This window comes from Belonocnema kinseyi, chromosome 2, assembly GCF_010883055.1.
Source record: "Belonocnema kinseyi isolate 2016_QV_RU_SX_M_011 chromosome 2, B_treatae_v1, whole genome shotgun sequence".
In the NCBI taxonomy this organism is placed as follows: Eukaryota; Metazoa; Arthropoda; class Insecta; order Hymenoptera; family Cynipidae; genus Belonocnema; species Belonocnema kinseyi.
Window position 1 is genome coordinate 92632308 of NC_046658.1, and position 11615 is coordinate 92643922.

At 28.2% G+C, this 11615-nt stretch overlaps 1 protein-coding gene across 4 annotated transcripts in view; it reads right to left on the minus strand.

Annotated features, from left to right (window-relative positions):
• The window catches only part of LOC117167401 (leukotriene A-4 hydrolase-like), a 28482-nt gene extending 17228 nt beyond the window's left edge, over positions 1-11254 (minus strand). For 3 of the 4 annotated variants that reach the window (XM_033352298.1, XM_033352297.1, XM_033352300.1), the window contains exons 1-6: positions 11109-11254; positions 10851-10966; positions 10613-10764; positions 6946-7057; positions 6767-6835; positions 6419-6695 (exon numbers count right to left, since the gene is read on the minus strand). In XM_033352298.1, coding sequence (XP_033208189.1) covers positions 6419-6695; positions 6767-6835; positions 6946-7057; positions 10613-10764; positions 10851-10966; positions 11109-11223 — 841 coding nt within the window. In that variant the 5' untranslated portion in view covers positions 11224-11254. The remainder of the gene's footprint in view (positions 1-6418; positions 6696-6766; positions 6836-6945; positions 7058-10612; positions 10765-10850; positions 10967-11108) is intronic. The other variant, XM_033352299.1, reaches the window with a different exon arrangement.
• Between the last annotated feature and the right edge of the window lie 361 nt (positions 11255-11615).

Below are 11615 nucleotides of genomic sequence, written 5' to 3' on the forward strand. Positions count from 1 at the left end.
TCCAACAACAATAAAATTGTAAACAATAACATTTGATTTAACCAAAAAGAAACTAATTTTCTACGAAATAATTACATTTTCAACCAAAAGTACGAATATTTAATTAAAATGATGAATATTCAACCAAAAAAATGATTTGTTAACAAAGTAGTTCAACTTCCATACAAGTAGTTGAATTTTCATTGAAAAAAGATTAATCTTAACAAAAAATTAAATAGTTGATGTATCAACCTAACAATATTTTTATTTAAAATGAAAAATCGATTTATTCATAGTAAAAAAATAAGAATTTTCAACAAAATAGTTGAATTTTTCAACTTTTAACCATGTGTTACATTTTTTGGCCAAACTATGCAAAATACGGTAAAAGATAAAAAGACAAAAATTGTGCATTTGAAAAAGATCTCCAAATTTGTTGTCAACCACTTTTTGATAGGATGTATATTTTTGGCTCTAATCATGAAAAACATGATTAACAGTAAAAAACAAAAAAATTTGCCCGCTTCGTGGGCACATTCTAATCACAACTTTTGTCACTTAATTTCTTTTTCGTCTCGTGTGTGGGATTTCAAAAAATTTACTTAATAATTTGTTATTTTTTCATGTTAATACATTCTCATCAGAGAAAGCATTAGATTTATGTAAAATTTGACCCCCCCTGCGCTCGCAAGCTTCAGCGCGCCTACGGCGCGCGACTGTTGGTTCGCACGCTTTGCGCTCAACAGTACATTTATCTCGCGCTTCGCGCTCGATATTGTATTTACTTGGCGCTACGCGCTCGATCTTTCTGCGGAGACTATTTAAAACTAAAGGTAAAAGTATCGACAGCAGTAATTTAATGATTGTGAATTCTCTTTTGTTAAAGCTCCTTCGGCTTTAACGAACACATTCTCATCACGTATCTCGTGCTTCGCACTCGAGTTTATCCCTGAAATATTATATCATTCTCATAAATGTATACTATTATAATTCGTAGCTTGCATTGGTATTAAAATAGACGAAATTTCATTGTCCCGTTTAAAACAATTTGAAAATATTCTTTGCAATTCATTTTGAATTCACCCTAAATTATTATTAGTTTATCCTAAATTTTTTACATTCTTCTAAATTTACTCAATTCTATTCATTCGATAAAGTTCCTAATTAATTTCAAACTCATTTTTGAATTTATTGAATTATTATTGTGAAAAATGTAGAACTGATTTATTTTGAAAGTGATTAGTTTAAATAAGTTTGTTTTGGAAATGTTATATTAAAATTTTTTTAATCTAATTGAAAATTGTACATTTCAGTATTTTTTTAAATATTATATTTATTTTATAAGATATTATCTTAAAACTATTCAGTTTCTACGTTTTTAATTTTTTAAAGAATAGTTGCGTATTAAATTCCATGATTCAAAAAGTGCGCTTTTAATACTTGGAATCATAATTTTTGTTTATTTTTCATGTTTTGAATTTGAAAATATATAAATGAGAAAAATGCCTTTTTGGAGACTAAAAAAAAACTGGTAAATTTTGGTATGCTAAAAGTTTAAAAAACGGCCTGTCGTATGAAAAAAATAGGTGAAGGAATTTTGTAGCTGCGTTTTGGAACATACGCCCTTATGAATATTTTAATTTGTCTTGTGCCATTAATAAAAATTGTTCTCTACTTTCGGTAAAAAATGTTATCTATTTATTTTTTCTTAGCTTGTGTCATGTGTTGAAAAATTTAAGTTTTTTATTTTCACTGTTTTTTTATATAAATAAAACAAAAACTACGTGTCCTATAAAAAAGTGATTAATAACAAATTTGTAGATATTTTTTGGGTGCATAATGTTTGTCTTATAATTTTTTTCCTACCTTGCATAGTTTGACAACAAAATACAATTTTTTATTACTTTTTGTTTGTTCAAAATTTGAATTATCAATTTTTCGACAAAATTCAAAAAGTTGTTACGATAATCTTGTAGGGCTTTCGAAAATTAACATTTTACTTTTCAAGTACTATGAACAAGTGAGATGGAAGCTTCTAATGTGTCCCCTAAGGGTTTACATTTTTCTTACACCTTCTCTATTCCTTTACACACCCTCCACACACTTACTTGGTGGTGGAAGGGGGACCTACAGTTTAAGGTGGGTTCCGAACCACCAAGAGCAACAGCCTTAAGTACTTAGAGAAAACCTTTTTCTCTAGAGGTACCGGTCCCACGACTCTCCGGAGATGAACAACTCCCTTGCTAGGCTAGTGTTCACCGCATGGGCCACCGAGAGTCTTCCACCAGAGTGCGAGGCGGGAATCGAACTCGCAAGCCGAAGGAGTGGGTCCAAAAAGCCTACGCTTTAGCCCCCACGACCATCGTCCCACTCTTACTATGAACAAGTGTACAGAGAATTTTTGAATCATGAAAAAATGTGATCTTAAAAACTTTCAAAATATGCTCACTTTTAGAATTTTTATCCAAAATGGCTGACCAATGAATTTGGCATTTAGCTTAGGACACTAAAAAAGTGTATCAAAGGCCAATCTAATAGATTATTTTGTTCAAAAGTTATCGTGCTCATAGACAGACAGGCATAAAGACAGACAGATACATTCGTAAAAACCTGTTTTTCGGATTCAAGGGGTCTCGAAACGTGAATTTTTGACAAAAACTGGAGGGGGGGGGGTCAAATTTTACACAAATCTAATACCTTATCTGATGAGAATGTATTAACATGAAAAAATAACAAATTATTAATTAAATTTCTTGAAACCCCACACACGAGACGAAAAAGAAATTAAATGACAAAAGTTGTGATTAGAATGTGCCCACGAATCGGGAAGATTTTTTTGTTTTTTACTGTTAATCATGTTTTCCATGAGTAGAGCCAAAACTATACAGCCCATCAAAAAGTAGTTGATAACAAATTTAGAGATCTTTTTCAAATGCACAATTTTTGTCTCTTTATCTTTTACCGTATTTTGCATAGTTTGGCCGAAAAATTTAATTTTTGGATTTTTCATAATTTTGTATGCTGTCAAAATATGAAATTTTGATTTTTCAACAAAATTCAAAAAATTGTTATGATAATATTGTAGGACATTAAAAAAGCAACATTTTTCTTCTCTTGACTTTTTTTCATATCGTGCGTTATTTGGCCTAAAATGTTCATTTTCGTGTTTTTTTTTTTGAATTTTGTAAATGCTATAACTCTGGTCATTTTCGATATTATGAAAAAAGTTATTAGGATAAATTGTTCTAATTTTTGAATACTATGAGTAACCGTACAGAGAATTTTTGAATTTTTGAAAAAGTGGTCTCAAAAACATTCAAAATTTGCCCACTTTTTGAATTTTTATCCAAAATGGCTGGATAACGAACTTAACCTTTAGTTTAGGACACTAAACGAGTGTACCAAAGGCCAATCTAATAGATTAATTTTTCAAAAGTTATCGTGTTCACAGACAGACATACACAATAATACAGGCATACAGATAGACAGACACATTCGTAAAAACCTGTTTTTCGGATTCAGGAGGTCTCAAAACGTGGACATTTGACAAAAACTGAGGGGGTCAAATTTCATACAAATCTAATACCTTCTCTGATGAGAATATAAAAATATGAATACTGAACGAAAAATATAATATTTGATATTCCAACCAAAAAGGATTTTAGTTTAAAATTAAAAACAATTGAATTCATCCAAAAAGACTAATTTAGAACAAATAATTAATTTTTTACCAAATAATTGTATTTCCAATTCAAGAAGGCATATTTTCAACAAAATAGTTAATTTTTCAACCAAAAATATGAATTTTCAACTTAAATGGTGAATATTCAATAAAAAATTGATGTTTAATTAACTAGTTGAACCTTATAACCAAGCAGTTGTATTTTCAACCGAAAAAGACGAACTTTCGACGAGCAATATAATATTTGGTTTTTCAACAAATAAATCATTATTTATTTAATTTAAAAAGGGCTTATTTCGACAAGAAATATCATTTTCAGCCAAACAGTTGATTTTTCTACAGAAATAATTAAATTTTCAACATAAAAAGACGAACTTTCAACAAAAAATTTCATTTCAACCCAAAAATTATTAAATAAATATAGTTTATTTAATAAAAAAGGACGGATTAAAAAAAAATCGTTTAATTTCAACCAACTAGTTAAATTTTCAACCAAAATAGTTGAACTTTCAATATAAAAATGCGAGTTTGCATAAAAATAGTTACATTGTCAACCAAATAGATACATTTTCAACATAAGTGATGAATCTTCAATCAAAAAAATTATTATTTAACACAGTAGTTTAAGTTTTAAACAAGTAGTTGAATTTTTAACAAAAAAATGAATTTTAAACAAAAAGTGTAATATTTGATATAATAAATTTGTAATTTCCGCTTTTTATAAAACTATAATCGTTTTTTAGCTAATAATAAAAAAACGTTTTGAATATATGAAAGCTTTCAAGATTCAGCGGATAAAAATACATTAAAAACAAATTTAAAAGTTTAAGGGGAAAAAACCCGAAAAAGTAGATTTTTCAAGCAGCCATTCTTGTACTTTTCAAATTATTTCTTTCTGTCTTAGAAAAATACTTTAATCGACTCAGAATTCTGTACTGAAAAGAATACACCAGACAAAAATTGATTCGAATAAGAAATCAAAATCTATCTACCGTTAAAAATTAATTTAAAAAATTCAAACATAAGCAGTTTTTTAATCCTGTTTATCTATTGTTTTAAATTTGTTCCATTTGAATTATTGTCTCATTTATATTTATCAACAGAATACTAAAAAAAGATTGAACGCAAAAAATGATGAGAAAATGCGCTACTTATAAAGTTTTTAATAATAAATTATATGGATTAGTAAAAGTGTGTATAATTTTGATTTTTAATTTTTACCTCAAATGTATGGACCGCAAATTAGTTCAGGAGTCTAAAGCATAGTTTCATTAATTTTTTTTAGTGAAAATTTAACTATTCCATTTCATGTTGGAAATTGACATTTTTTAGTTCAAAATTCAACTGTGTGGTGTAAGATTTTCCTTTTTTGGTTAGATAATTTAACTACATACATATTGCTTGAAAATTCATATTTTTGGTTAAAAATTCAAGTATTCCAGTCAAATCTTTATCATTTTAGTTAAAGATGCATCTTTTTGTTTAAAATTAATTTTTTAAACTGTAAACTTGACTGCGATATTTTTGTGTCGAAATAAATTTTGTTAAGTTCAATATTCAACTATTTCTTTAAAATTTCATGTACTTTGTTGAAAGATCATATATTTTGGTTAAAAAACAAGCTATTTTGTTTACAAAAAATTTTCGTTGGCTGAAAAATTATTTTTTTCCTAAAAATTTAATTATTTCAGTTGAAAAATTAATTATTTTGTTGAAAATTATTTTTTTCAAACTAAAGATGTAATTATCCAGTTGAATTTTCCACCATTTTATTTAAAAATTCATCCCTTTGTATAAACATTATTTTTTTAATCTAAATATTGAACTATTCAATTTTTAAAAAATTATCCTTTTTGTTGAAAATACAACTATTTCTTATTAGTTTTTTTTGTTGGTTGAAAGTTATTTTTTGAAAAATGAAAATGTAACTGTTTTAATTGAATATTCGAACATATTAGTTGAAAATTCATGTCTGTGATTGAAAATTATCTTTATTTAACTGAAAATTTAACTATTTAATTTTTATATGGCAAATTATGTTTTTTGAATAATATTCATGTATTTTGTTGAAAATGCATCTTTTTGGTCAAAATTAATCTTCTTGGTTGAAAATACATCTTTTTCTTTGGAAATAAAATATTCCTGTTAAAGATTCATCATTTTAGTTAAAAATTTATCAATTTGGTTGAAAATTAATTTTTTTTTTTAGTTCAAAATGCAACTATTTGATTAAAAGTGTGTCTTTTTTGTCAAAAATTCAACTATTTCGTTCAAAATTCATGTATGTTGTTAAAAAATTAATCTTATTGTTTAAAAATGAACTGTCTTGTTTGAAAGTTCATATTTTTGGTAGAACATTCATCTCTTTGGTTAAAAAATGAGGTGTTTTTGTTAAAAAATCGTTTTTTCTGTGGTTGAAAATTTATTTTTTCATTTCCAGAAAATTCAACTATTCCAGTAGAAAGTTTAAATTTTGTAGCCATATATCACTTTGTATTGAAATGTAACTGTTTCAAACATGAGCGATTTTTAATCCTGTGGTTGATCTGTTCTTCAAAATTTGATCCTTTTAAGTTTTGCTCTGATTTATATTTATCAGTAGAATATTGGAAAAACAATTTAACACAAAAATAATCGGTAAGAAAATCCCTTTCCCACCTTAAATGAAATCACGAAACCGCTATGATCCCTGGATTTTTCAAATTGGTAGGAAATTGATTAGTAAAAGTGTGTATAACTTGTTTTTTAAATTGTTACCCCAAATGTATGGACCACAAATTTCTTCAGCAGTCTGAAGCATAGTTTCAGTTTCCGCAAATTCGTAAGCGCTTTGCTCAATTAATTCTTCCTCAGCCCAAACAGAAGATCTGGGTCCAACTCTTTTGGAAACCAAACTACCAACTGCAATTGCAATAAGGTATGAAGCAATTGGAACTGGTTGATAGAATTTGCTAATTTTTGAAATTTGATCTACATCTCTGGTTCCATTGTGCAAACCTGACATCAACACTGTCGCCCACTTTGGTGCAGTAATCTTAAATCAGAAATAAATTTAATGACAATGAGGTCTTTAAATATTATTACTGTCATTTTTATTTAATTTACCTCAGCACTGTATGTTGATTTTAAACCTGGCGTGTCTTGACAAGGCAACATCGTCCGGGCATGAATTGCCTGATAAATGTAAATCCATCTATTAATGTTCAAACATGAAGATATCGCACTGATTGTATATTATTCTATGAGAAAGATTTAAATTTTTATTAGATTTTTTAAAAGAATACCTCGCTTTGTGAAAAAAGATAAGGATGTTTGCCTCCAGATGTTTGTTTAGCTTCGAGCCACATCAGAGCAGTTGCTTTTGACGATGTTTGGTACTGAATTTTTATTTTATATCTGTAATTTCAATTGGTTAAAGTCTGAAATTTAATTATAGAGGGTGTCTACTCCACCTGGATAACCTGAAATTGCCAGGGAATTTTTATTTACCTGGAAAAACCTGGGAATGTCAGGGATTTTTTTTCCTGAAAAATAATATTGAATAATAATAGTTCCTCATTTGTGAAAGTAGTTTTATCTTACAGTTGGTTTACTTGGTTTATTTCATTTTCTATTTTGATTACAAAATCTTTTCATGTTGAACAGTTGCCTTTTTTGGTTAGATCCAACTCTTTCTGATTAAAAATTAAAACTGTCTTTGGTTGAAATAACAACTACTACATTTTTTGGCCAAAATCAGTCTTGTTTGGAAGCAAAATTTGATTACTTGGTTTGAAAGTTATACTCTTTTTTTGTTTAAAAATTAATTTCTTTGGTTGAAGATTTATAATTTTTAATGAGGAATAATCTCTTTGGTTTAAACATGAGCTATTTATTAAAAATTCATTTTTCTTTGGCTGAAAATAATATTTTTTTAACTGAAAATTTACATAACAATTCCATTTTCGGCTGACAGTTTATCTTTTTTTTAACGAAAATTCATCTCTGGTTGAAAATTCAAATATTCCGGTTAAAGATTTATCATTTTAATTCGCAATTCATCAGATTCGCTGAAAATTCATTTATTGAACTGAAAATTTTACTATCCCATTCTGTGTTGAAAATTGATCTTTTTTAGTTCATAATTGAACTATTTCGTTAAAATTTTGTATTTTTAGACGAAAATTAAATTATTTCGTTTAAAATTAATGTATTTTGTTGGAAATTCATCTTATTCGGTTTTTTTTGAAGATTCAACTATTTGGTTAAAAAATGAGCTATTTTATTGAAAGTTCGTTTTTTCTTTAACTGAAAATTTAACTGTCCTAGTTAAAACTTTATTTCGTTGCAAATTTTTTTTTTGAAAATTAATTTTTTTAACTAAAAATGTAATTATTCCATTTGATAATTCCATCATTTCAGTTAAAAATTAATCTCTTTGGGTGAACATTAATTATTTTGACTAGAAATTTTTCCATTCAATTTTTTTTTAAATTTCTATTTTTCTGGAAAAAATCAATCTTTTGGGTAAAAATTCAACTGTTCCAGTTAAAATTCTTGTAGATGGAAGTCAAAATTTCAGGACTTCCATCTACAAGAATATTATTACACCCTGGTCAACAACTTCACATCTTATATATACGTTCCAGTTAAAGATTCATCATTTTAGTTGAAAATTCATCTTTTTAGTTTAAAATATAACTCTTCCATATAAAGATTTATAATTTTAGTTGAATATTCATCACTTTGTTTGAAAATGTACCTATTTATTTTTTTTATTTATTTATTTTTTGTTTGAAAAATAATCTCTTTGGTTAAATTATTTATTTCTTTGACAGAAAATTATTATTATTTTTTTAAATTCATCTTTTTGGTACAAATTAATCCACTTGCCTGTATGGAAAAATGGAAGGGGCCCCGTCTGGTCCACATGAATTCCCCTCATGCCTTGTGGAATCCATGAGGGCAATCCACGCGTGGTCCCTTATGGAAACGACATGCTAATCCGTAGGGGCCCAACATGGGCTTCCCTCATGGATCCCTCACGTTTGCCACCATGACAGCCCTCTTCGTTTTTTTGCCAGTGCTGACACAGTTCAGACAGTGCTGGCACAGTTCAGAAAAGTTAAAGTACCAAATTTTAAGCTCTCTTTTTTTTAATTATTTATTATTATACGACGCATGAACGCATGAACCATATTTTTAAACGTATTTTTTATGTCCATTTTTTAGGATATAAAATATTTACCCTTCCGACTTAGAAATTTTAGTCGTGGATCCGTGAGGAAACCGAGCTAGGCCCCTACGGGGGCCCCTATGAAACATCAGTATTGTGCCATTTTGAATTTCAAAAAGTGTCATTCAATTTTTGACAGAAATGCATTGTTTGTAAGTCTGCACTCATGTACCCTTAACATTTGTAGCGTCAAAAAAATATACGTCCTTTGGAATTTGAAATTTTAATCCTTGACCCGGGAGGGCAACCGAACTGGGCCCCAGCGGTGGCCCCTATAGAACATCCATATTGTCAGAGTTCGAATTTCAAAAAAGTGTTATAGAAATTTTGGCAGAAATTCGCTGTTTGTAAGTCTGAAATCATGAAACCTTAAATTTTGTGGCATCAAAAAAATAAAACTTCACCCTTTGAACTTAGAAATTTTAATCGTTGATCCGTGAGGGTAACCGAGCTGGTTCCCCTGCAGAGACCCCTATGGAACATCCATATTGTGAGAGTTCGAATTTCAGAAAAGTGTCATCCAATTTTTGACAGAAATGCATTTTTTGTAAGTCTGAACTCATGAAACTTTAAAATTTGTAGTGTTGAAAAAATATTCACCCTTCGGACTTAGAAATTTTAATCGTTGATTCGTGAGGGCAACCGAGCTGGGCTCTCGATGGGGGCTCTCGTAGAATGTCCACGCCTGGAACATCCATGCGGCCCCCTGCCGGGGCTCTCATCCTAAGAGGTCTCAGCGGGGTTTTTTCCACACGGTTGGTTGGAAATACATTTTTTTTTTAATTCCAGTATTATAGTTCAAGATTCATCATTTTCGTTTCAAATTTACCAGTTTGTTTGAAAATTAAGCTTTTTATCTGAAAATTTGACTATTCCATTTTGCGTTGAATATTGATCTGTTCTTAGTTCAAAATTAAACTATTTGGTTGAAAATGTGTCTTTTTTAGCCAAAAATTAAACTAATTCGTTGAAAATAATGTATGTATTTTGTTCAAAAATCTGTTTTTTGTAGAAAATTAATCTTATTATTTGAAAATTAATTCTCTTGTTTGAAAATTCATATTTTTTGTTGAATATTCATCTTTTTGGTTAAAATTGAGGTATTTTGTTTGGGTCATTTCCAGAAAATTTAACTATTCCAGTAAAAACTTCAAATATTTTGCTCATGATTGATCACTTTTTTTGAAAATGTAACTGTTTTTTTTAATTAGTTTTAATTTTTTGTTGGAAATACTTTTTTAACATAAAATGTAACTATTCCAATTGAGTTTTGCATTGAAAACAAAATGATTGTTTTGGTTTAAAATTCATCTAATTCAGTTGAAGATTCATTATTTTAGTTGAAAATTGATCCTTTTAGTTAAAATTTTGTTTCTTTGTGTAAAATTAATTTTTTTAATTGAAATATTAACTATTCCTTTTTTTGTTCAAAATTGATCTTTTTAGTTGGAAATTTAACTATTTAGTTGAGATTTCTTGTATTTTTTTAAAAAATCGTATTTTTTCTAAAAAATTAATCTCTTTTTAAATAATGAATTTATTTAATTAATAAATGAAACATATTAATCGATTACCTAGAAAATTGCCCATTGATATTTTTCGAATTCCTGCTACAAACTGAAAATAAATTTATTTACAATAAATTCGCAATGGAAAAACCTAGAATTGCCAGGACATTTTTTTCCAGGATTTTTGCAGACACCCTATTATAGAAAAACGTATTAAAGTTGTTTTACCTCGTTTTACCATCATCTGATTCAGAAACGTTTGGTAATTTAATACTCAGCTTAGATCCAAATGAAACAGTTTCTCCTACAGTATATTCGAGTTTTGAATCATCCTCGCCATTTGTTACATTTATCAATGTGAGATCTTTCACATCCAAAATCTAATTGAATTAAAATTTATTAAAAATTTAGATTAATTAAAGAAAGATTTAAAACAATTTTTTAGTCTAGGGATTTATAAACGCACCATGACATCAGCAGAATTATTTTTTCTTACTGCATCCAAAATCACACGACCTTCTAAAATTTTCTTTTCGAAATTTATCGATAGTTGTAAATGTGTGTGCACTACAGCTACGAGTTCTGGTTTGACAAAGTAATTCTTTTATTAATATCCTTTTGGGGAGATTGGCAAAATTAATTAATTTGAAATCTAATTAAAAACTATTTTTTTTAAAGTTGTATGTTTTAATATTTTTACTTTTAGATGTTGGTTATTTCTTACCTGGTCTCGAAAAAGAACTCGGATCGTTGGGACTTAAGACCATTTTTGGATTTTGGAAAGCCTCAGAAACAAATACAAACTTTAATAGTAGCGATAAAAAAAGAAAAAAGAGCATTGTTTAAATCACGTTACGACGAGAGCTGCCGACAGCAATGCTTATGCTTAACTGAAGTATTATAAGTTGGCTTTGAACTAAGAATTTAGATTTTAGAAGATAGTGAATATTTACAGTTAGGGTCTGTTCATAAGCCGAAAGTCCAATTCTCAACATAGCATCTATTGATTGATATTTCAACCTAAAACAATTCTAATCTTAAATACAAAAAAGTTGAAATTTCCGCTAAAAGAGATGATTTTTTTTAACGAAAAAGACGAATTTTTAACAAAAGAGTTGAATTTTCAACTACGAAAGATTCTTGAGTCAAGAGAGAGAAAAATTTTCAACCGAATTGTTGAACTCTCAAGAAAAAGAGACGATTTTTCTTTTAAAAAAGTAGAAATTCTAAC